The sequence below is a fragment of the Perognathus longimembris genome, chromosome 3 (assembly GCF_023159225.1).
Source record: "Perognathus longimembris pacificus isolate PPM17 chromosome 3, ASM2315922v1, whole genome shotgun sequence".
Classification (NCBI taxonomy): domain Eukaryota; kingdom Metazoa; phylum Chordata; class Mammalia; order Rodentia; family Heteromyidae; genus Perognathus; species Perognathus longimembris.
The window spans coordinates 81,868,586-81,894,975 of record NC_063163.1 but is presented as its reverse complement, the minus strand read 5'-3'; the positions used below and the strand labels follow the sequence as shown (position 1 = coordinate 81,894,975).

The following is a 26,390-nucleotide window of genomic DNA, read 5'->3' as shown; positions in this document are numbered from 1 at the left end:
CAAATTGGTGGATAACACGTGTCCAAATTTTATGTTTAAAAACTTGTAGCAAGGAGAAGAGGCATCACCTAAAGGCAGTTGGAAGATACCTTCTGGGACAGAATTCTTTTAGTAGGAAGGAAAAAGAGGTGGGCGGCCCAGGGCATCTCACGTCTCGTTGTGTCCATGAACAGCGTGGGGACCCTGCTACAAGGAAGCTTGTGGGGCAGCGGGACTGGAGCGGGAGCCCCTACATGATGCTGACTTGAGGAGGAACCAGGAACCAGGAGCCAGACACCAGCGCTGGAGGGGAGAGGTGGCTCCTCAGGATTCCCCGCTGTGTGGGGAGCTCTAACTCCTCTCACAGAGGCAGCCAGCTCATCCGATATGCTGTCTACTGCTCACAAGGGAATGCTCATTACTTATGCACCAAGGTCTACAGTAAGCCACCCTTTCTCAGGTGTGCAGTGTAATATACTATTTACTTGCTTCCTTGTTATTTTTTCTTTTTTTTTTTTCTGTGCCAGTCCTGGGTCTTAAATTCCTGGTCTAGGTGCCATCCCTGGACTTTTCTGTTCAAGGCTGGCACTCTGCCACTTGAGTCACACCTTTGCTTCTGACCTTTTGGTGGTTAATTGGCGATCAGAGTCTCACACTTTCCTGCCTGGGCTGGCTTCAAATCAAGATTCTCAGATCTCAGCCTCCTGAGTAACTGAGATGACAGGCGTGAGCCACTGACACCCAGTTTTACTGTTACTTTGTTAGTAGAATATTTTGTCATGTCTAAGAAGCATATTTTTTTTTCACATTGCAACATCTCCCAGTGATATAGGACTCTGTCGGTTAATTGTCATATTTTTTTTCTTTCTTGTCTCCTAAAACAATGGGAATTTTACAATGGGCAATGTTCAGCAGCTGTTTTCACTGTAAGGCTGTACTAAGTTGCCCCATGTTTGTCGTATATAAACTGACTGTAGGTTGGCTGATCTAGGCCAGGTCATGCACCCTTCCAGGTCCAGTGGATCATGGGTTTTGTTGTCCTGGTCCCAACCCAGAAAGCCCATCCCATGATGGTATAGAAGTCATATCTGCTAACAATCCATCACCCAAGGAAGTCACCTGCTCAATTCTAAAGTCCGGAATTAGCTGCTGATCACCAGGCCATTTGTGAGAAGGGAGCTATTTCCAGAGAAGAGCAGTGTTCACCTTTCAATCCGCTTGCCTTTGTGAATGTGCTGGAGCTGAGAGCCTGCAGGTAAAGAGGGACACATTCTGGAGTCAGCCCCCCTGGCTTCCAGTCCATTCTTCACCCCCTTTTCAGCTGTTACAGGCCTCACCATTCAGTAAGCCTCCTTCTGTGTTTTAATCTGCCAACCTCTCCGGACCATTAAACAAGTTGACGGTAATAAAAGTAGCCCTCATTATTGCATCCTGTGTACAGGGTACTATGCTAAACTTATGACACCCACGGGCTCACAGTTCTCCCAACTGTTCTCTGAGGCAAGAATTAACAAACACCTTCCTCTCTGGAAGATGAAGAGGTTATAGCTCAGAGTGGATTAAACCTGCCTGCCAATGCAGACTAGCCTGAAAGTCATTAGTTAAGTGAAGCAAATCAGACACAAAACAACAAATGACACATGTCCCCAACTAGGCAGAAGAAGCTAAATAATAATAGTAATAATAATAATAATAATAATACAAAGCAGACCTCATAGGAAAAGGAAGTAAAAGAGAGTCTGGAAGGGAGAGAGGCAAGATGGAAAGAGGATGATGAAAATGGATACGGGGTGCAACTGAATAGGAAGGATAATCTCAAATGTTCTCATCATTGAAAACAACCACTTGAACATTTTAAAGCAGCCGAGAGAAGCCAGGAGTGGCAGTTCATTCCTGTGATCCCTAGCTACTCTAGAAGTAGAGATAGGAAGATCAAGGTTTGATGTCAGCCAGTGAACAGGAACTTATCTCAGAAAAACAGCCTAGCATTTTCAGCAACTCGGTAGGTAGAGAAGCGGAAGGGTTATGGTTGGAGGTCAGCCTGGGCAAAGAGTTAATGTGATTCCATCTCAACAGGCAAGCTAGGCATGGCGGCTCGTTCCTGTCTCCCGGCTACATTGGAGGCTTCAGGCAGGAGGATGTCAGTGGAGACTAGTCACAGGCAAAAGTTAAGAGATTGTCTCTGAAAAAGTACATTAAAGCCAAGATGGCTAAGGGCATGGCTCAAGTGGCAGAGGAGCTGCATGAGACCCTGAATTCGAACCCCAGTCCAACCCAAAGGGGGAAATAAGTAGGAGAGAGGATTTTCAACCTTCCTGATGGATAAGCCAATTATGCCAGTCTGATGTGTACAGGCTGCACCCATGTACAGGCTGAGATGTCACAAGCACCCCCTAAGTATGTAGGATGGTTGTACGCTGCCCCTCTCCTCACCCCTGCAGTGTGTGGAAGGGGGGTGGGGGTGGGGGCCAAGCTTCTCCACCCTTGTCCCTTTGCTGGGTCTGTGATGAGGCCCCTGAGACTCCATTGCCACAGTGACATGCCTCTCTTCAGCTCTAACATTCTCGCACGCAAGAACGTGTCCCATGAAGACAAAAGCACGCTGGCTCCGGCCTTGGCTAAGAAGTTGCACTGAGCCAAGAAACTTTGCCATATTATCATCTGCCTCCTCCTCAGCTCACCTGGTGCACTTCATTATTTGCTCCTGGTCGTTGGCCTGGCGATGTCCGCCGGGGGAGGTCTTCGCCCTGCACTGCGTGTGCTGCGTGTGAACAGGAGGCCCCCTGCGAGCCGATCAAAAGGCCAAAACTGCTCTTCCCTGGAAATAGCTCCCTTCTCACACACAGATCGCACGTTGAGCAACAATCATGATGAAGAGAACACAGGCAATGTGCAGAGAATTATATGGGGGTTCGCTAAAAGATGAAGTGTTTTTTAAGTGGATCTCCGTGATGCCGTGGGAGCACTCAGGAGGGAGCTGAAGTAGCATCCCATGGTCTGAAGGATGCAGAATAGACTGGCATGGGCCAGGGGCCCAGGGTCTGCCTCCCCCCATCTCCAGCCCTGTTTATCTACCCTGGAGGCCCCTCCAGGAGATCCAGCAGCCTGGGGTCTGGTTGCAATGGCTGAATGAAGAGGGATGGAAAGCCCTGGCCTCTGGATTCCACAAATGGTCCATGCCCTCCTCCTCATCCCCATGTGTAGCTACGATGGAGCCCAGGGTGCCTGGGTGCTTTCTGTACCTAGAGGAAGGACAGATCTGGCTTTCAGCACTGCTCCCCTGAGCAGATGGAGGGCAGGAGCACCCTCTGGTTACAGCACCAAGAACAGCTCACCCATCACCCAGAGTTTTTGTGTGTTCTGTTCTGTTCTGTAGTGCTGAGGATCTAATTGTAATAATTGCTGATGATGGTGATGATGATGAGAGCCTCACAAATGTGAGAGCACCTAAAGCAAATCAAAGAGAGGGACCAGTCCCTTCCTCGGGGCCAGGCACCTGCTCGCCTTTCCCCTGCAGAAGGGTCTCTAATCCTGTGGGCTCAGAGCCAGAGGTTATGCCAATTCATTGGGATGATGAGGGAAACAAGCTTCAGAGAGACTAAATGACTTCGCCACAGTCTCCCCTAACACAAGCTCAGGTCTAACTGACTGGAAGGTCTCCTGTCCTGTGGGCGTGAGGCTGGCCGTGGGGAACGTGTGGTCCCTCAGAGGTCAGGAACTCGTTGTCAGTAATGTGTGGTGCGGTGTAAGTCAACTCATCTTAGGTTCTCTGTCCCCACCCCTTGTCTCCCCCCACTCCTTCCCAGCTTACTGATCCGGTCTGTGAAGATAGGTCATGGATATTTTAACCTTCTGAAAGAGGAAACCGCAATGAAAAAAAGGCAGCAGCTGCTTCAGAAGCTGGAGGAGGAAGAAAGAAATAAATTCCAACCAGCCACAAAGTTCTCAGAAATACAATTAGGCGAAGACTTGCTGGGGTGAGTAGATGAAGCAGCCAGAGCACCTGGTGGCTGCCAGCCTCAGGGCCACGGTCCACTTAGGGAAGAGACTTGTGGCTGTTGAATGCAGGAGCTGTGCTCAGATGAATGGGCCACTCCACCCCACATCAGGGGACGGGGTGTCTGTCCAAGAGGCTCCTGTGCCTCTTCATTTAAACAACAGTCTCCATAGAACCTTCTGCTTGATTGGATGGGACTTTTTGTTGTTGTTGTTGTTGATCCTAGAGCTTGAACTCAGGGCCTGGGTACCTTCTCTGAGCTTTTTCACTCAAGGCTAGTGCTCTCCCACTTGAGCCACAGCTCTACTTCTGGTTTTCTGGTGTTTCATTGGAGATCAGAGTCTCACAGACTTTCCTGCCCAGGCTGGCTTAGAACAGTGATCCTCAGATCTCAGCCTCCTGAGTCACTAGGATTGCAGGCATGAGCCAGCAGAGTGGATAGGACTTCTAATCCACAGAGCACAATTTTCTCATCTCTGAGGTTTTACCTGAATAAGTTTAAATATGCGTGGGATCACCCATCGGTTTGGTGATGTCTTATCTAGTAGATTCTATGAGCTGTACAGGGCTGGTTAGTCAAACGAAGCTGCTTGCTAGTATTGCACTGTAGCAATGAAATGGGAAGGTGAAGTGTGATAATATGGTCTTGAGACATACTGAGACTTGTCAAGGGAAAGCACAAGCCTGGGACCCAGTCAAGATTTGAATTTGTGTCCTAGATTTCTCTGCACAATTGTTGGCCTTTGGACAATTCCCTGAAGCTCTCTGAGCCTTCCTTTCCTTAGCCTCCCCTATGAATGAATGCTACCAAACTAGTTATGAGGATTTAATGAAATGATACTTAGCACAGAGCTCAGCATAAAAGGCACTCTCAATAATTATTTGCTATTATTATACAGCAAAGTGAATTTAATCTCTCTAGGCCTCAATTACCTAAAATCGTTAACTGTGGGCCTAAAGCAGCCCCCGTCTAAGAGCTGTGCTGCTGTAAATATGATTCCAATCACAAAGGTATTAAAACTACAAATGCTCATTTATAAGTACTTTCTAAAGCACATATTTGATCTCGAGCTTTATAAAAGCAAAACGAGATTCTTTTCATGTGCCTGGTACCACCACCGCTAGGATCTAAGACCAGAGAATAAGTTCTTTCAGACAAAAATGTTTGGTCTGACAAACTATGCGGTGGGGGTGGGGGGGGAGGCAGGGGGGAGAAGAGAATCAGGCACATCCCTAAAGACGCCAGCCCGACATCTGTGAGTCTTCCCTACCGCGCTCAGCGACCTCGTTTCTCAGCTGCAGATTCAGCTGAAAAAAGGTGAAAGATGCAACGGGGAGAATTTATTTTATTATTGTGGCTGAGCTAAGGTGTAAAACCAGAGTAAGGCGTATAAACACCGGGTTAATTTCCCCATATTGTATTGTAGCTCACTGGGAGGTAGGGTTGAGCCAGGAAGATAGGACACAGCAACATATTTGCTGGTGAGTTTTGTTTGGGGTGTTTTTTTTTTCTTCCTTTTCAGCTCTGAAGCTGAATAAGGAGTGGAGGAAAAATGGGAATCAGACCATCTAGATTCGCATGCTGTCTGGTCCCATCTTTCAATAACCTCTGTGAGCCCAGGATCGTCACCCATCCCTCAAGAGAAAGGAAAACTCTGCAACTCTTAGGCCAGCATGGTCTCCTCAGGACCCCTCTAATCCATTACCCTCACTAAGGTGATACCAGGGTTTGAACACAGGCCTTTGTGCTTACTTGTGGCTGGTGCTATGCAACTTGAGCCGTATCTCCAGTCCAGCTTTTCGCTGGTCATTTTGGAGATGGACTATAGCAAACTTTTCTGTCTGGGTTGGCTTCAAGTGTCAATCCTCCAGATCTACTCACACTTATCCCCAGAGAGGGAGGTAGCACCATCGGTGAGGGGGTGGGAGAGGGAGCCGAGGGGCTGGAGTCCAGGCACACATAGCCCTGAATGCAGGAGGTGCTCCTCAGAGGGGACACGGGTCCAGATTTCTCAGAACTCCCAAGAGCTAACAAGCCAGTGCTCCTCATTTTTATCTTATACCAGTTTGAAGACAGTTGATTCAATCACACATGCATGCATTCACACATAGGACAGGCTAATTAAAACATGCCTGCAGATTGAATTCTGTCATGAATTAAAAAAAGAAGAAAAATCTATCCTAGGACACAACATTCCAAAAAACGAGAAAAGAAAAGACTGCTTTCTGGAACTGAGATGACTTCCTCCATGGTGGTGGGGGTGGAGGGGGAGAGAGTCACTGAAATAGAGTGTTCAATCGCTCTTGTGGTACTAAATTGCTCTTCCTAGAATACAGTTGAGAATTGTGGCGATTAATCTTGATTGCTGATTGACTGGGGTGAGAGGGGCCTGGGCAGTTAGTGAAGCGTAGTCCTGCCCTGCGCTGCGGGTCTTCTGTGAGGATGTTTCCAGGGAGAATGAACGACGGGAGAGACTCACCCTGAGGGGGCCAGCACCTGCCATGAAGGCTGGAGGCCTTGATGGCATAAAAGGGAGAAAGGCCATGCTCCGCAGCTCGTGTGTCTCGGGGACTAATGCCTGCAATCCCAGCTACTCGGGAGGCTTAAATCAGGAGGATCACAGTTGGAGCCCCATCCAGGCAAAGTGGTAGCAAGACCCCATCTCGACCAAAAGGCTGGATATTGATGATGGGCGTCTGTGTTCCCAGTTACTTGGAGACACAGGTAAGGGAACAGGTATCCAGACAAGCCTAGTAAAAATCTGAAGAAATAACTACAACAGAAAGGACTATGGACGCAGCTCAAGTTAGGACAAGATAGGAGCCCCACCCCCCAAAAAAAGAAAACAAGGGGAAGAAGAAAAAAACATCTGCTCAGCCTCTCTCTGTGTCTCTGTGTCTCTCTGTCTCTCTCTCCCCCCCACCTCCACCTTCTAGACCACCACAAGGCACACTGCTGTTCTTCTATGCCCCAATGCTGAGATAGAACTAAAATGCCAGGATATGAACTAAAAATAAGTCTTTCTTTCCTGAGGTTGCTTGCTTGGGCATGTTATCATAGCATTGACACTGTCTTGTACAATTCTTTAAGAAAACACTTCAAGGCAAGGCCTAGTGTCTCACCACTAACTCACTCACAAACTAAAAGGAAGGATCATGGTTCATGGCCAGCTCAGGCTAAAAGTTAGCAGCACCCTCTCTCAACCAATAAGCCAGATGTGGGGGTATGTGCCTGCTGTCCCCACTACATACAAGAGGATTAAGGTCTAGATTATGGTCCAGGCCAGCCCAGGCAAAAAACAAAACAAAAAAAACCTCTACGGTCCTATCTGAAAATCTATTAAAGCAAAATCACTTCAAGGTGGGATGATTGCCTGGTATATAGTGGGTTGTTGCTACCCGCAACCAGAGAGAGCACAATGGGATACTGGGGCCAAGGAAATGAGAGAGGACAGAGAGAGAGGGGATAGGAAAGGGGGTCCCGGGGGTCCAGCGCTCACTAACTTCTGAACACCAAGCTCCCGCTGACAAGCTATTTATCTAGTTCAGTACAGGGGAGGTGACACAGGTAGCTGCAGAAACTAAGGTACCAATCTATCTTGTGGTTACAGCCATTAACATGAGGTATAGTTTGTACACACAGTGACAATTGACTCCCTTATCGTTAGGGAGCAGAGGGGAGCGGTAAGCACTTAACTGTAACCCAGACATTCATCGTATCCCCAAGGCCTCAAGTTTTTAGTGTCCAAACAGCTCTGACCTAAACATGCTTGGGGTAGTTAGTACCTCACACATTTGTCTTGCCTTGACTGGGTGACCTTTCCAGGGTCCAGTTCTCAGCCTTCCGAGTCCTGCTGAGGTGGCCTTCCCACCCCGCAACCCTTTCCTGGTCTCACAGCTGGACTCAAATTCCCTACAGTGGCTGCCCTTGCAGTATGGGCCAAAGGAGCCCTAGCAAGAGAGGAGGGCGTCCACAGCGGCTCCGCGTCCCTCACTCTGTTGCTCTTTCTGCTTTTCCAGCAGCGCCACCGACGTGGAGAAGTACAAGAAACTGGCGACCTGCGAGATGCTGCGTCCCTTCACGCCCATCCACAGCTGCATCATCTCTCCCCTGCTGCCGGACGCCCACGTGTAAGCAGCCCCACTTCCGTTTCATCTGCCTGTAGGAGATGGAAACTGGGAGGGCCATAGTTCCAGGCCAGCCTGGGGCAACATAATAATAATAAAATAATATACATGTCTCAGTTACTGCTTCTAGGTGCACAGGTTAGCTGGGCATTTCCTCAGTTCTAGATCAGCTCATTGGAAGTTAGAAAAAACTGTGTCCCTCAACAGTAAGCAAGGGCAGATTTGTTCTCATGATGCTTGGAGAAAATCTAAAGAACAAGGGCCACGATATATCAAGTCTCCAGAGGCATAGGGTGGGCGTGGACATAGCGGCCGCAACGTCTATTCAAGCAGGTCAGCCATCAGGCCCCAGGCGCAGGCAGGGAGGGAGAGACTTCTGTTCTTGATGGGGAGACAGCATGGCAGGATGCAAGGCAGCTTAAGCAGAGAGGGATGGAGACACAGGACCCTCCTAAAGGGAGGTGTGGGTCGGGCCCTGCTGATGAACTCTTCGACTCTCAGTCATCCTGTCAGCTAGTGTAGACAGAAGCCAGGTCAGCCCCTCCATTCCCAAGGTGATTGATTCCAAATAGACCAATCATTCTGAAATGTAGGGATCCATTCAACTGCGTCAGAGGAGACTTGACCTCTAGCCTGAAAAAAAAAAGGGGGGGCGGGGGAGAAGGTTGGGACCCAGGGATAAAATATGCTTCCTCTTCAGTCTCTATGACCAGGCTTTCCCCTCACAGCGCTTGCTGCCAGCAGCCCAGGTATGGATTTGCCCTTGGCCACTGGTAGGAGCTGCCGGGAACGGCTTCACACACCTTGTCTGACTCCCTGAGTTCAAGGAGAACAGCACTGCTCTCTTGCCGGGAATGGTCATGCCCGCCCACTGTCTTCCAGCTGGTGGGCAGAGCTGATGGAACGGGAAGCACAGGCGAACTGGCTGGGGGGTGGAAGGGGCTCATCCAAGTTCTGAGCTCAGGCCCTGCACGGGTGGGCACATCCTTCTTCAGCATTCCTGCCTCTTAGGCTCGGCATTTAGGCAAGTAAATGCTGCTTCTTTTAATTTCATAAAATCCTAGACATCACACTTTGATCTGGTGCCTTAACCCTGTGGAAAAGGGCCCATTTCCATCAGTATGTTTGTGGGGACATTCTTTTTTATTTTGTTTTCTGTTTCCCCTTTGTTTCATGGAAGATGAAATGAGTAATCATGGGGTCAGATGGCAAAATCTGGGTAGAACTGGCGGGACGCTTTCCTGACGAAAAGGGAAATCACTACCCTATCCCAAGAGACAGCCCCAACACAGGAGCTGAGACTGCCCGGAGTCAGACCCCAACTCTGCCGTTCACTGGCTTTTATGACCAGGGATGGGTTTTGTGGCCCATACCTCCCTGGCAGAGATTGATGAGATGTTGAGATTTTTTTTTTTTTTTTTTTTTGGCCAGTCCTGGGGCTTGGACTCAGGGCCTGAGCACTGTCCCTGGCTTCTTTTTGCTCAAGGCTAGCACTCTGCCACTTGAGCCACAGCGCCACTTCTGGCTGTTTTCTGTATATGTGGTGCTGGGGAATTGAACCCAGGGCCTCATGTATAGGAGGCAAGCACTCTTGCCACTAGGCCATATCCCCAGCCACGAGATGTTGAGATTTAAAACAGTGTCTGGCATCACCGGGGTGGTGGTGCCCGGAAGCCAACCCCACCCCACAACTAAGTCCTATTGGTTTCCTGGCCCTCCCCACATATCTGAAGCCTGCAGATAAACAGAACAGGGGCCTTTCCCACTGACTTCCATATGTCCCAGGGTTATGGTGAGGAGAGGGGATCAAGGGGCTTATGACCCAGGGTCAAGCACATGGCCCATGGAGACCACTGACCGAATTCTGGCATAGTCATGTGCCCAGAAGCTACCAACTTACTGTTACCACTAGGGCCTAATAGAACATCAAGGTGAAAGAGAGAGAGAGAGAAAGGGAGAGAGAGAGAGAGAGAGAGGAACAGAAGGGGCGATTAAGAGTGAAGGAGAACGGGTACATAGTAAGAAAAATGATTTGTAAAAGAAAATTAATTCTCTCCAGAGAGAAGAGAGATGGAGGGAGGGAGGAAAGGAAGGAGGGAGGGACAGACTAGCCCTTGTTTCCTTCATACCTTGCAAGCAGACACAGCCCCCTACACACACCCAGTTCACAGGGGGAAGGGTAGGGAGTGGATGAGGACGATGAATAGAGCTGGGTGAGATGGCCACCTCTCAGGGGAGACAGCGTCTGCTCCACCCTGGGCTCCCCAGAGAGGGCCGTGCCCTCTGAGCAGGGGCCTTCCTTGAAACCATGAGGAGTGATTCCTTCCCAGGCCTATGAGGCTCGGGCCCCCTAGGGATGTTAGTGGAGGCAGGATGCATTTTCAGGCAAGAGCACTTATGCAGCGTGGTAATGAAGGCCTCTTCTCTGTTAGTGTGGGAGAAACCATAGGGGGAGGAGGGCGGCTTCCAGGACCACACCTCGGTTCCGGGAACACACGCCTGCAGTGAGTTAACCCTCTCCCAGCCCCTCTTGCTGTTGGAGTGACCGCTGGGTGGGCTTCAGCAGCCGTCCATCGGAGCAGACTCTGGGATTAATCAGACCCCGGTTCGAATCCTCACTGGTCCCAGTTTGGAATCCTAGACCTCGGGTGACTCGCTTCCAGTCTATCCTCCACAAGGAGAAGGTAGAAAGAGTATCTTTCCTATAGTGTTGGCAGTATGAACATGAAATGAGATATTCATTCTGGCACCAACTCCAGCACCAAGATACTAGGTGACCTTGAACAAAGTGATTGTACCTCTCTGAACCCATTTCCCCTTCTCTGAAATGTGGGTAATCATTCATACCCCCAAGAGGCTATTGGAAGAATTAAATGTGGAAAAAAAGAGTAAAACCCATCAATACCCAACTCACTATAGATGTTTCATACAAAGTGTCCCCAACAAAGTCAGAAAATACAGGTTAGACATATTGTCAGTCATGTTTTAGTTACATTTTCAAAGAATATATTCAACACTTTTTTTTGTCACTATCGGTAAGATCTGCCAAAAAGAGGCCAACACCCAGTTTGGGCGAGAGCAAGCTTTATTTGGGAATAAACTGCCAGGCTGACTCTGGAAAACAAATTCAGCACCAGCATAGGGCTTGGGGTACATTTGGATGGGCGAGTCACAAGGGGGTCCCATTAGGAAAGGGGGAAGGTAGCCTGGGGCCAAGAATCTTTTGTCTGACCAGTAGTGTGCACTGGTTACAGAAAGGTGTCAGGTGCAGGCTTAGCAGACAGTTTCAGTCTCTCAGAAGTGGTTTGGAGAGCAGGAGCCTCGGGCGGTCCTAACAACTACCCAGATACATTTTCAGGCCAAGGACTTACACACCAAATGCAATGTGTCCCGCTGCTAATCTCAAAAAAGAAAAAAATATAGAGAATTAGGGCCCTAGTTTTCCTAAGCCAACAGGCGTCATTGCACTCTTAGTTTACTTGTTGTCTCTCTGTGAAGTAACCAGTACAGTATGCGTTCCCTTCCTTAGTTCCTCTCATTTGCCTGCATCGGGACCTCATGCTGGGAGACTCTCCCTTGTCTTTCCTCAACTACATACACAAACTCCCAGGACCAAGGCTAGAATCATCTGGCTTCAGATCCTGAGCTGTCACCTCCTGGCCCAGAGATCTTCCGGGCACAGCTTCCCTAAGCCTTGTGCACTTCACAGCCCTCATCTGTACCATGGGATGAATGAATCACCTCACCAGCAAGGCCCAGCAAGAAGTGTGTGCAAACTCCTTCCGCATGCCTGGCCCTGCTACCAGCTCGCTCTCTCTGGGAACCAGCACAGCTCTTATATCTATGGCTACTATAGTGAAGAATGTGATTCTAACAGGATCTCACTGTGTCCCTCTCTTTCTCTTTGCAGTGAGCCCCTCTTCCGCCAGCTCTGTGCCCTCCACTGGCTTCTGGAGGCCCTGACCATTGACCATGCCCACCACACCATGAAACCAGTGATCACCTGCTGGAATCCCAAGTATGCTTCCCCTTGCCATAAACTAAACACAGCCTAGGTGGGAAGGGGAGGGGCTCTAGCCACTGGTCCCTGAGTGCGTGTGTGCATGCGTGCGTGCTGGTTTTGGTGGGCAGGTTTTCTGAGTTCTACGTGAAAATCAAACCAGGATGAGCTGGAGCCAGCTCATATGGACCTGCAAGAGCCAGCTGTGGGGACATTCAGGGATGTCACATTGAAACCAATCAGTCAGAATTAGAGCAATGACACCACGGAGACTGACAAAGCTACAAGGCACACTGTGGAATCCACAGTTAGATTTCCCTCCGACACTCATCGAGTGCTATATCCAATGCTATTTTTTTACTCCCATTCCTTTTCCTCCTCTTCTTTTCCCTTTTATTCTTCCTTCCTCCTCTTTTTTTTTTTTTTGCCAGTCATGGGGCTTGGGCACTTTTCCACTTTCCCCAAGCCTTGTCTGGTCAAGGCTAGCACTACCACTTTGAGCCCCAGCCCCATTTTCTTTGTTCTTGTTCTCTTTTATTTCAAGGAGGTTTTTTTTAATTCTTGATTTGTTCTGTTTTAATTTTCTCTGTTTTCTCTGTTGAGATATATATATGAGGGTCTATTTCTCCTTGGACACAAGAGGTATATAGTATTTAAGTCCCTAGAGCAACTGAGTTTGTGCAGACGTTCTACCACATGTTGTTCAGGCCAAGAAAAGTGCTAGGAGTGTCACCACCAGAAGGAAGCATCATGCAAAAGCTCTGATGCAAGAACGGAATTGTCACACGAGGTGGGACAGGGAACATATGAAGTGATGTCATTGACTCTTGAGATGGAGGTGGCTCAAGTGACAGAGCACCTACCTAGCAAGTGTGAAGCCCTGAGTTCAGACCTCAGTACTACCACACACACACACACACACACACACACACACACACACTACATACATATATCTAAATATCTAAATATATTATATATACTAAATTTATATTATATATATACTAAAACTAAAAAAAGGACATTGATTCTTTGAAATGTTAAGTTTGTTTTGTGCAAGAATGAGACAAAAATGGTAAAGAATTCTGACTTGAAGAGCTGGCTTTGTACTGTGAAAACCACAGGTGGAATAAAATAAAACAATTCCACCCTCCTCAAAACTAACAGTCCTGACCCTAATATACTGATAGTGGGCCCGGCACACAGCCCTGCCTCCCCAGTGAGTTCCAATTACCTTCTTCCTCATCCCCCAAGTCCCTCTTCATACTTCTGATTTGTCTCTTCAACCAGAGCCCTGGAAGACTAATGTCAAATTAAAACAAACACACAAACATAATGTATGCATCCATAAACAGGATAGTAATTAATGTATTTACCATGTTTGTTTGAGATAGTATTACTACTGCAAGTTGCTTCTGATACAGTGGTTTACCAACTATTTTCTTTAAACAGCAGTAGTCTAATTTTTGTAGAAACCCAGTAGTGTAGGAAAGGGTATTGCTAAGGGAACTTTTGCATAAAGCAAGAAGTTTAGAGACTTCTTAGGGAAATGGGGAAGGGGCTCCAACTTGCTCTCATCTCCACCATGGCACCCCAGTTACTTCCAAAATATATCTGCGGTTCTCTGAATTTGTTTTTTAACCCAGGCTTTAAACATTTCCTATGCATTATTTATTTTTCTTTAAAACAAAGCTGCCCAAGTTATAAGTGTAGACATTTACTCTTAGGGAAATTTTCAGAACATTCACAAGCATATACAGTATGAAAGCTTTTATTTCCTTGTTGAAATCTCTTCTTTAGAGAATACCCTTTTAAAGATCTAAGGGGGTACAATTCAGATCTTTCTAATACCTTCCCCTTATAAATATATTCAAACACACACATATTTTTTTAAGGGAAATGGGATCACAATGCCTGGCACACCGTGCTCTACGTGGTTTTCCCCCTTGGCGCTGACTCACGCAGGTATCTTCCTGTGCTGGTCCACACAAAGCCTCCGCATCCCCAGAGTATTGAAAAGAATGCACAGCGGGGCATTCTATTATGTGCACAGTGCATAATTCAGATAATCATTTCACTATTGACAGACACCTACGCTGCTCCCATATTTTGACATCTTGAGTAATACTTCACCGAGCATCCTTAAACCTGTCTTTTATGCTCAGCCGCAAACATTTCTTTTGGCTAGATTCTGAGAAATGGGACTTGCAAGGTCAAAACAATGTCTAATTTGTGTTCACAGTTGATTGTTTGGTTCTAAGAAAAAAAGGCTCTGGAGCCAACAGACTCCTGATAGCATTTCGTCCCCTCCCCTCCAGCCCCAATAAGCCCCCAGCAGCAGCAATTTTGCTTCTGACATGTGGTTTCCCATCTTCCCACACCAGAGAAAGAACACCATGTAAGATTTGAATTGAGGAGAAAAGGACTGTCGTTATTTCCTTCAGTTGTTTATGAAAATGTGCTCAGAACAGGAGCAATTTTTGCTCATGGCGGTGAGAAGGCATAGTAGTTACCTTGAGAGTAGGCTGTGTCGTAGCACAACCTGTAAGGGCCAAATCCACAAAGACCTACGTGTGTCCAGGTCTCTATGGGGAGCAGGAACCGGAGCTGAGGCCATAACGTAATCCAGGAGGAGTTACACAGAAAGGCAGTGTATAGAGTATTTGCTGAGATTTGTTTCCCTAAGTGCAATGTTGCCTCTCTGTGGGGAGCACGTGTGTGTGTGTGTGTGTGTGTGTGTGTGTGTGTGTGTGAGAGAGAGAGAGGGGGGGAGGGAGGGAGGGAGGGAAGGGAAGGAGAGGAGAGAGAGAGAGAGAGAGAGAGAGAGAGAGAGAGAGAGAGAGAGAGAGAGAGAGAGAGAGAGAGAGAGAGAGATCTGAGGCTTGAACTTAAGGCCTGGGTGCTGTCCCAGAGCTTTCTTTGCAAAAAAGCTAGCGAAATACCACCTGAGCCACAGAACCACTCCCAATTGTTTTGTTTTTGTTTTTTGTTGCTCAATTGGAAAAAGAGTTTCACAAACTTTCTTGCCCCAGATGACTTTAAACCAGGCTCCTCAGATCTCAGCTCCTGAGTAGCTAGGATTATATGTGTGAGCCACCAACCAGGACTTGGCAGGTGGGGAATTCTTTTTTAGTTTGGGATCAGTGATGTGCTAGTAAGTGTTTTAACAACCAGCTCCCCCATGGCTGGTGTGGACAGCCCGCAGCAGATGTCACGGTCACCAACATGCTGAAACTGAACTTGGACTTGGGAAGAGGTACACGCCACTCCTTCAAAGCCAGTTTGAGCTGGATCTAGGACACCATAATAAATAATTACAATATATTATTAATCAATCTTTATGATTAGTGGAGGGTGAAGTTCCTCTAAAAGGTACCAGAAAACATCTTTTTTAGCCAGCAAGCAAAGTAGAAGGGTGAGTTCTCTTAAATCACTATCTATAATGTTTTATCTTCATAGTATCCCATGAATTTCCCCCAATCTCCTGAAAACCCAGACAGAGTTGAGTGTCTGAGAGCAAAATTTTTAGCCTCCAATGGACCTAGCTGAGTCCGGGCCTCCAAGCAGAAATTGGCCCACACAGGACTAAGTCTCCACAGCCCTGCACTGTTCCTCAGAGTCACAGGGAGTCTTATTGCCTCCAACCATCCCAGAAAGACAGACATCATTGGATCCACTCTTGACTGGGGAATGCAATACGAAGTGTGTCAGGAAGAAGTCCACAGGCAGTGTGATAGTGGCTGGGGAGTGGGCTTTGTTTTAAGTGGAATCATCAAGAAAAGGCTTGTTCAGAAGGGGACACTGGAAGGAAATCTGATTTAACAGCATGCACTCTGGTTCTCAAGCATGAAACTTGGGAGTGGGAGAATGGGTGTGGCAGGAGTCGGGAGGTAGAGGGGCCATGAGGCCATCCTGCCTTGCCATCCACGGGGCTCCCTAAAGTACTTCTGTCCCCTTTCCTGGCTCAAAACCAGCAATTCTTCCCCTCAGCCACGACAGACATGTGAACACATCTTAAATCAGCCTCTGAGCTTTCCACCCTGAGAGACAGACATTTTACCCCAAATTTGAGTTGGGAAAAGTAAGAATGAAGTATTTGAGAAAATTGCTCTGATTGCATCTGTGGGTAGACATCTTCAAGTGACCGCCAGGAACAAAATGTACTCCATAGACAGAGTTAAGAGATGAGACTGCTCAGAGCTCTCTTCCATTGATTTCTCACAGACAGCAGAAGGAGGAAATGATGGCCTGAAAATTATAGCTTCTTCTCCCCCCTAGAGCTGCCCTCATGCCTCATTCCCAGCCATCATCTCCTCCTCTAAGCTACACTAAGATCTCTGCTGAAAGAAATCTGCTATTGTTGTGAATCGCCGAATGGTATTCAGTTCTGTGTCCAAAACACCCACCAAACCCTTCATAAACTCTTATTTCTTTTATCTGAACAGAAGTCCTCTGATACCACTAATATTGCCCCTCCCCATTTTATAGATGGGATCACTGAGGTGCAGAGAGATACAAATCTCTTGGGCAAAAAATATCACACATGCAGGAAGCGATGATCTAGCAGAGGAACAACTGGTCTACCCATGGCCATAGTAGCCCTTCTCTAGTTCTGATGTTCAGAGAGGCTTTGGACAAGGTTTCACACCGACTGAACAGATGGGACAACCCCCATCTCAGTGGCTTAACAATACTGAGCTCAGCCTTTGCTCAGCCTCCACAGCCAGCACCTGGGCTCTGTTCATTATAGTCACACAGCAGCCAAGCCAACAGAGGCTCCATCTCAACGCCAGCTTCTGCCATCAAGGAAGCAGAACAAGGAATCTGATTTCTCAGGACCAGCTTGTAAAAGCACCACCTGTCACTTGTGCTCATGTATTTTTGAACAAAAGCCAGTCACAGAGCTATCCCTGGCTGCAGGGAAGAAGGGAGGACTCTCCAGGTGTCACTGTCTTTGGGATTGTTTGGTGGGCAGCGGTAATGGTAATGATTTGCTCACCAGCCTGGGGCGGGGGGGGGGGGGGAACAATGCCAACTCGCTCTGCCCTTTGCCACAAGGTGTGTGGTGGACAGCACTGCTCGGCTAGTTTTATTCCTTCCTTCCCCTATTGATCTTCCCTTTTGGTTTATTTGCTACTGAAAATGAAACATCAGAGAGACTGATTCTGTCTAACCAGGCTTTTTCCTTTATCAGTGGTTTTGCAGAGCAAGGGCCCTGGGCTTTTGAAGATCTGCAGGGATTTTTCAGCATTTTGAGCTCATTTAGCTGGCCGCCTGAAGTCGCAATAGATTTTTTTTTGGGGGGGGGGTCGTCTTGCAAGACAGGCATTCATGAAAATCTTCCATCTTTCAGATTGGACCTGAATATTTAAGATTTTGAAAGCTTGGCTAGCACCCGATTTAATTTTAAAAGGAGAAAGGGGTTGCTTTTGAACTTCACAAAGAAGGCTGGTGGCTCAGCAGGGGCTGCTCTAGCAAAGGGAAAAGCAAAAGGCCCTGTGGTCTTGAAAGAAACACTCCAATGCAGAACCCACTAAAGGTTCCTGTTGGTGAGCCTTAAATCAGACTTCAAAAGCGCCCGCTAGCTTAAATATTGTTTATAAGACTGAAGTACTGCTCCTTCTTCCTCTGGCTAAATTTTAAATATCCCCTAATTTGATTACTCTGGGGAAATGCAGACAGAACCAACTTCTCCATTAATTATTCAGAGGGCTTTTTATTTTGTAATCAAACATAAAGTCTTATAAAAAGCTTGGAGGCACAGTCCCACCCCCCCCCCCCCCCCACTTCCCAGCTCAACTTCTACCTCGGGGTAAGTTCATGCTTCTTGTGGCTTTGAGCTGGTGAGGAGACAAGACCCTTCCTCTTTCAGAATGGTGACAGACTAAGGTGGTGATTCCCCTAGCATGAGACGCTAACCTTAAGTTAAGTTTGTCTTGATCACTTCTGAGCACATTCCCCTGCCACAAACTTCCAGCAGACCCTGGCAGGCCTGGACCCCTGTGAGTGTCACCCATCAAAATGGGTTCTGCTTGACTCATTTTCTTAAGCCTTTACGCTGTGCTTGTAATGAGCAATAAAATGATTAAAAGAATCCCAGCCACCTAAAATCCTTTTTGAAGGAAAAAAAAGGAGTAAAAGAAGAGATGGATAGTTGGGTGGATGGGTGGATGGATAGAAGGACAAACGTATGCAGGCATTGATATATGCAGTATGTGTATGACAGGTGGGTAGATGGATGGGTAGATGGATATCTCAATAAATAGAGATGGGTAAGTGGGTAGAAGGATGGAAGAGAACAGGGATGGGTGAATTGATCAATAGGATAGTAGATGTATATATGGATGAATGCATGGGTGGGTGAGGGTATGAATGAGTGGATGGAAGGATGGATGGGTGGATAGATGGGTAGGTGCTTATTTGGATGGATAGGAGATGGGGAGATAGATGAAAAGGTTCAAGGACAGAAAGAGGGAAGGAGGAAGGAAGGAAAAGAGGGAGGAAGGAACAAAGGGAGGGAAGGAAGACTGATAAGCCAATGAATCAATCAGTGGACTTGTAGCAGTAGTTGAGAAGTCACACACTGAGATTTCCATTCTGTTCTGAATAGAGACCCAATGCCCCACAGCTGTGAGCCCAGAAACCTAAAGGCTCTGAAAACTCCATTTTCTCCTCATTCATTTGGCAGCCAATCCAGGATAAACCAAATTGATTTGGCAAAACTTGACTTGAAGCCACTTAAAGTATTTATTGCTTTCACCTAGTATAGATATTTGTGCACTTCATTCCAGAAACATGTGAGCTTTGTTATAAGGTGCTATCCCAGCTCTGTGTGGTATATGCAATACTTTCCCAAGATTGCACTCTTGGCACTGTATCTGCTTCCAGAAGTCTCAGACACAAGATCATGGCTATGTATGTAACAAAAACTTGCTGGGGTTCAAGTTCCTATCTAGAAAATTTCTGATCCAGGAGGGGAGGATCCAGGTTTTATCCAGAATCCTGGAATTTATTGGGGAGGACAGCACTTTGTAAGAAAATTAGGCACAGGGTCCTGCAGGGGACACATATAGGAGAGAGGCCCTGAAACTCTGAGTGAATGACTTAAGCTCTTCCGTGCCCTAAGTTTGCTTCCTCATCTGCAAAACAGGATGCTGATAGCTATGTGACTGAGATAGTCTCATGAGATCCCATATAGAACATCACAGAGAATTTCTCCACACCAGTGATTTTCAGTGTACAGTCCACCCCACCAGCTCCACCCAACCCCACCCAGAAACACTTCACACTTCTCAGAGCTGCCCCTGAAGGGCAAGAGACTCAGAAAAGAGTCCACCGTTCTATTCACCCCGGGATTAATGGCAGTCTTTCCCAGATCCCATCAGAGGACCCCAGTCTAGCATGCAAGTCAATGCAAACTACATGCGAACTAATTGTACCTCCCTCAACTCCCCCACCGGAGAAGCAGTGGGACCTTCTAGGCTGGCTTTGCCACGCCAGAAAGGTGCAGCTGTAGGGCTGGAGGTGTGGCTCGAGTGGTAGAGCGCCCACCTGGCAAGCACAGGCCCTGAATTCAAGCCAGTACTGCCAAAACAAGAACAGTTAGGAATTGCTCCTCCTGCTTCTCCTCAAACACAGGATTGGAAAGGTGTGTGTGTTGCCGGGGGGGGGGGGGGGGGGGGCGGGGGGGGCAGGGGGACATTCATACCAAGGACTAGCTGCCATTTCTTCTCTATTTATTGTATCTCTTTAAAAAAAAAAAAAAGTAATAAACAGGCTCTGCCAATGGAAAACTCATTAAGCTATTTCTCGCTCAGAGACCCAGGAGGAAGCAAGAGCTCAATAAAAAAGATCAATAAGGACAAGTTCATGGGGCAGAGGTGGGAGCAATTCGTCACGGCACCAAAGGTAACCGGCCACCGAATGCCACTCCGCCACTGGGCTGCCAGGCCTGGCCAGTGCCTCCGTACACTGAGCCAGTCCTGTCTCTCAGGGGAAAGCGGGGAGGGAGTTCTTTTGGTTTTATTTTTAACTCAAGTTAGCTTTCAGAAGGGAAGCCAGACAACACACTGCTAGATTTTTTTTTTTTGTAAATTTTAATTAAAATGGTTATCTGCGGATTATAGGAGAAATGACATTTGGCTGGACATGACTCGATGAAGTTGGTGGGGGGGGGCATTGAGCAGCTGTTTAATAGGATGTCACTAGAAGGAAATGGACTCACTCCATCTCCTCTCTCTCTCTCTCCCTCTCGCTCTCTCTCTCCCTCCCCCCCTCCCTTCCTCTCTCTCTCTCTCACACACAAGACACACACATAACTTGGAGGGGAAAAAGTAAGTGATTCAACAGACAGGATTTTCAGTGAACTAGAATGTGTTTTTATTATTAAGATATTATGAGATCTGTTCTTTTCAATCCATCATTCCTAACCCCAAACCTGCTCGTTCATCTACTCAACAACAAGCATGCTAACAATAATAACAACAGCAAAGGGTGATGTTGACATAGACGTTAGACACAACCCCACAACTGGAGTGTTGGCTGAACTTGTCCCTGGCTCACCAAATGGATGCCGTGTTCAATCCCTGCCCACCTCACAATGTTCCAGGAGAAATGAGGGGAAGCTGGGATGTGGTGGTACATGCCTGTAATCTCAGCTACTCAGGAAGCAGAAGCAAGAAGACCCTAAGTGTGAGGTCCAGGCAGCCTGTGCAAAGTGAGTGAGAACTAACACTTACCTCCCATGTGCAAGCCTGTGAATTCAAACTTCAAAATTTTTAAAAGAAGAAAGGAGGACTTTTCAAAACATGACAATGTGGAGCCTTCCCTAAGGCTATGCAACTTTGGAGGCCACTTCTCAACACTTTCAATGGACCAGGTTCTGTACTAAAGAAGCTCTCTCAGGTGTTATTATCCAGTTCTGCCTTCTTAAGAACCCCACAGCCTGCTCTCCCTCTCTGCTGAGGAGGGAGGGAGCAAGCTGGAAGCCCAGAGAGGTTAAGCAACTCATACGAGATCTCACGTCTGGGATTTGGCAGGGCCAAATCTTGATGTGGATGTTAAACGCTGAGCCCTGGAGATGACTGTTCCGCACACCACGTGACGTGCTGTGCCATTCCCCCCCCTGCCCCCCGCCCTTCATCAGCACACTCCTAGACCTGGAGAATAAGAGTCACTGTTTTATCACAGCAAGTTGCCATGGAGACGCTGCGTGCATCCATCTCCGGAGATGCACAGACGAAGTGGCACTGCCACGCACCTTAAAACAATGTCCTTCAGGAATATTCAGCACTCAGAGTGGGAGAGAAGAACATGAATCTCTGGGAGTCAAACTCTTACAAAATCAAATTCCCTAGCAAGTGTGCAGGTCAAACCCTAGCTGTACTGCAGTCCACTGGAGGGGAGCAGGGGGGACAGTGAGTTAGGATTCATGGAACCTGCTTGTCACTAGGTGCGACCTCCCACCTCCCCCCTCTCCTGACTGGAGTCAACCACCCAAACACCGACTCCCTCTTCCCCCACTTTTCCCCTCCCCCTCTTCCAGCGCAGGAAAGACCAGTCAATATTCTGGACCCCACAAAGCAGCCAATCCAAATATTCTTCCCACCCCCCGATGTGTGGACCTAGTGTGAGACAGGAACACTGTGCAAACCAAGTGCAAAAACAGGAGTAGTGATGTCTGGGGCAAAATGGCACAGCTAAAGACCTTTTTTGCATAGCATTTGCTTGGTTTGTTGTGTTTTTGTTTTCTGCATGAGAATAGGAGCCCGGAGTGTGTTGTTTTTAAGAAAACCCAAACATTTAGGTTTTTGTGTAAAAATCTCCCAGTGTATAATACCCTCCACAGCTAAATATGTCTCCCTATGGGTTTCAGTTGGCAAGCCTCTTTTCTTTGATAGTGCCAAGAACCAGTTAGGGAAATCTCTGTTACCCAAAATCAGTTCCTACTGAGGTAGAGCCCAGCAGCTGGTTCACATTGCCGGAGTAGAATTTAAAAAAAAAAAAAAATAGAGCAGCATCTGGGGATTTAAGTCAACTCAATGAAAATCCGTTCAATACAGGGCAAGCAGACGGTGGAGCTGCCTGCCACGTCTTCCCTACATTTCATGTCTCTGCCACTCTCAATTAATCCGGAGTGTCACTCTTCAATCTGGGTTTCCTGGCTGGGGTGGTTACCTGAATTGTAATGAATGGCCACTTCAGGAGCACAAGGTGACGTGAGAGCTGCAGGAAGATGCTAGCACAACTGTAAATACAGGAGGCTCTGAGACAATCCCAGTCGATCTCTTTGGATTTTACAAATGAGGAAACAGAGGCAGGGCAGGCCGACTTGTTCAAGGGCTCCTGGCTCTGAGTCCAGTGCTCACTGCAAGATTTCAGACTGCCCTGTAATGCCATCCAGGCAGCACTGAAGCATCTGGTGCCCAGCGTAAAGAATTCATCCAGCAACAGGCACGATGGGAGGAGGCAGCATTTGCCTGTACTCTCCTCCCCAGGCTGGCGAGGAGTGGAGGGGGGTTTTGTCCAGCTGGCAAGCTCTTGGCCAGTTGCAAAATCAAGACAAAGGTGGAATGTCCTACCACGTTGCTAATTTATCTAAGGAGAGAATATGCCAATTCTCCGCACTTCCTTTCTTAATAGTCACTGTGCAACTCGTGTTCCCCCTTGGAGCCCTGGCTAAAACAAATTCAAACTCCAGTTCCCTCAGCGTCCTGCCATTTCTGTAGAACTTTGCTGGAAGATTTCCGGGAAAGGATCCAGACACAGGAAGTGATCAACCCTCAGTCTTCCCCCTTCTCTCTTCTTCTTCCCTCCCTTTCTCCCTCCCTTCTACCCGCCCCCACCCCCGCCCCATGTAACAAAGAAACCTCTCCCCTCATCTACAGGGAACTTCCAGCTATATTCAGGGCCTTACAAGATAACCAATCCAAATCTTCTGCTACTTGATCTGTGCAGTTCTCTCCACCCCATTCTGTATGTTTGAAGGTTCAGTGTTACCATCAGTGCTCCCTAGGGCATCAGACACGATGAGATTTGTCTAAAGATGTCACATACCTTGGGTGTCCCAAGCACTTTCATTGTTAAGTGTTCATCAATACAACTGTTTCAATTAATTGATTGTCAATTATAGCCCAGTGTGTCTTGAACATTTTCCCCGGGGAGCTGCTCAGCGCACCTAAGCAAAGGCAGCAAGGGCAGCAAAGGCAGGCCTGTTCTTCCCCCATGCCCCACCTGGCATTTAGATGCCATGGTAAAGAGTCAGCCACATGAGCTCAGGGCACTTGTGATGTGACATTGTCACTAGCTGTGATGTAAACCTCATCTCTTTCAATCCTGGGGTTCAAAGCTGTGTGATCTTGGGCAAGTTACAAACCTCTCTGAGACTTCGGTGGCAAGTTTAAAGAGAACATGGCCCTGGATATCACATTCTGAATTGGTGTGCGTGCATGTGTGTGTGTGCCCGTGCGCGTGCGCACACACACACACACACACACACACACTCCTATAATCAGTTTTTCTCAATTCCTTTCCTCTCCCAAATGCACATTCTCCTCACAGGACCTTCCCTATCTTCCCCATCCATCCCACCACTGTCCCTACCACAACTGACCTCACCTAGCGTGCTGCCCCAGCACATGGTTCTACTACCTCTGCCCCTACTCCTAAACACAAGGCCTAGAATCTTCTCCACCCTGAGTCTCTTGCCCCTCTGGGCCCAGGCATTGGCTTGATGAGGAAGAGACCGATCGGTGCCTAGGGGCTCTAAACCAAGGTGTAGTGAGAGATGTTAAACCTTTGATATTCCACAGTCAGAAGTCAGCTCTGGTGTTTAGCTCAAGAACAGCCAAAGACTGTTCCGGGCCTTGAGATGCCACTGCAAGTCACAGCAGGCGCTGCACCATGATGACCATGTAGGCAACCACATGCTGGTTGAATAGAAGTGGCTCTGAGACCTTCCTTTCCGAGAACACATAGCTTCCATGACTTGATTTATAACAGTCACTCCACAACCCAGGGATGTCTCACGACCTTTAGAAGGAATTCACAGTCAACTCCAGGCTTTCTTTCTTTTCTTTCCTCCCTGTGTACCTTAACAATCTCTCTTCCTGTCTTCTTACCTTCCCTTCCTTCCTGCCTTCATTATATTCTCCCTCCTTCCCTTTCCTTCTTTCCTTTCTTCTAGACTCCATCCTTCCTTTCCCCATCCTTCCTTCTTTCCTTTCTCCCTCCCTTCTTCCTTCCTCTATTTGCCTACCTAGCCTTTCTTCCTCTATTTGCCTACCTTGCTCCTCCTCCTTTCCTTTTCCTAAACTTTTTCCTTCCTTTCTAACACCCCTCTTTCCCTTTCCCTCAGACCAAGAAATTCAAAATCCCTATGATGCGTATTGCCACCAGAAAACCCAGCCGCCGAGGCTCCACCCTCAGCCTGTCTCGGACCAGCGGGGGGTCCTCTGCTCAGAGCAGCATGGTTTCTGTGAACCCCGGTTCTGATGAGCCCCCAAGTGTTATTACCCCTGCAACTGGCAGCAAAGACATTGAGGATAATGAATCAACTTCAACCAAGCCAGATGATGAGCCTCTTCATATCCGTAAGTCCAACCTCAGATCCTCACACGCACTGCATTTCTGGCCTTTGTGTCTCCCAGATCTCTGCCCCCCCCCACGCCCAACCCCCCACACCTCCGCTCCTGCCCCGGACATACTGAAGTCCCAGCTCTGTTCATCCCTTTCACCAGAGATCAGAAACACTTTCTATATCTTGTGTTACTCTGCGCTTTTCCCTCAGGGAACAAGGTCCCATGGTAACAAGGGGTCCTTTCTGAATCCTAAACACAGACTTTTAATTTAATGTTGGCCATTGGTATCTCATGTCTGTAATCCTAAGTATTTGAGATTGGGAGGAGGCTAGGCTAGGCGAAGAAGAAGAAGAAGAAGAAGAAGAAGAAGAAGAAGAAGAAGAAGAAGAAGAAGAAGAAGAAGAAGAAGAAGAAGAAGAAGAGGAAGAAGCTCATGAGACCCATTAGACTTTTTCAACCAATAGCTCTCAGGGTGTGTGCCTGTCACCCTAGCTATGCAGGAAGCTGAACGTGGTCAGAAGGATCATGGCTTAAAAGCCAGCAGAAAAGACTAACTGCCTGTCACCTCAGCTACAGCTATGGTAAGAAGTGAAAAATAGGAGGATCGAAGTACAGTCATGTTCTTGGGAAGGAAGTAATAAACCCTGTCTCAAAAATTATTGCTTTCTCCCATCCTGTAGGTTATGTCTTGGTTCTGGCAATTGTCACTTTTGATGTGCAGAAATTTGAATTTGTAGTCCCATTGGCCAATCCCTGTTCCTGTTTTCTGGGCAAGTACAGTCCTGTTCAGAAAAGAGTTACCTGTACCTGTAACTTCCATTGTTTTCCCTCTGGTTCTCTGCAGTAGATTTAAAGTTTCAAGTCTCATTTGAGTTCTTGGATCCACTGGGGGATGATCCAGTGGGGGTTGATTTCTATGCAGGATGAGAGGTAGTGGTGAAATCTCAGGCTCCCTTTTGGCTCCTTTGTTGAAAGATGGCTGTGGCTGTGGTTTTAGTCCAGGGTTCCAGGGCTTTCTCCATTCTGTTCCACTGGTCTTCATGACTATTTCAGGCTGTTCTCCTTGCTACTTCTCTAGAGTATAATGTGAAGGCTGATATTGTGATTCCTCTAGCGTTGTTCTTTTTACTCAGGGTTGCTTTTGCCATTCAAAATCTTTAGGCTTCCATTTGAATTTTTTGATTAATTTTTTCTTATTTCTGTAAAGAATGGCATTGGGGCTTGATGGGTATTGTATTGGATCTATAGGTTGCTTTTAATGGTATGGCCATTCTCATGGCATTCATCTTGCCAATCCATGAGCATGGGAGGTCTTCCATCTTCTGGTATCTTCTTCAACTTCTTTCTCCAAGGTTTCAGTTTCCATTAACAGAGGTTCTTCACTTCCTTGGTTAAGTTAATACTTAGATGTTTTACTGTTCTTCAGGTTATTGTGGATGGAATTGCTTTCCTGGTTTCTTTCTCAACTTGCTCATTGCCCATATACAGGAATTTTGTGGGAAGACTTCAGGGAAAGGATCCAAACACGGGAAGTGATTATGCCTGAAACCTCAGTCTTCCTCCTTCTCTCTTCCTCTTCCTTCACCTTTTGCCTCCACCTCCCTCCATCCCCATCCCCCATATAATCTCCCCGCTCTTCTACAGGGAACTTCCAGCTATATTCAGGGCCCTACGAAGTAGTCAATCAAAATCTTATTTCTGCCCACACCCA

At 47.5% G+C, this 26,390-nt stretch overlaps 1 protein-coding gene across 1 annotated transcript in view; it reads left to right on the top strand.

Moving 5' to 3' along the window:
• The window catches only part of Ccdc60 (coiled-coil domain containing 60), a 127,063-nt gene that overhangs the window by 86,661 nt on the left and 14,012 nt on the right, over nucleotides 1-26,390 (top strand). Inside the window, exons 3-7 of the mRNA XM_048340705.1 lie at nucleotides 3,786-3,956; nucleotides 8,000-8,107; nucleotides 12,015-12,122; nucleotides 19,919-20,009; nucleotides 24,457-24,691. Of these exons, the coding sequence (XP_048196662.1) occupies nucleotides 3,786-3,956; nucleotides 8,000-8,107; nucleotides 12,015-12,122; nucleotides 19,919-20,009; nucleotides 24,457-24,691 (713 nt within the window). The remainder of the gene's footprint in view (nucleotides 1-3,785; nucleotides 3,957-7,999; nucleotides 8,108-12,014; nucleotides 12,123-19,918; nucleotides 20,010-24,456; nucleotides 24,692-26,390) is intronic.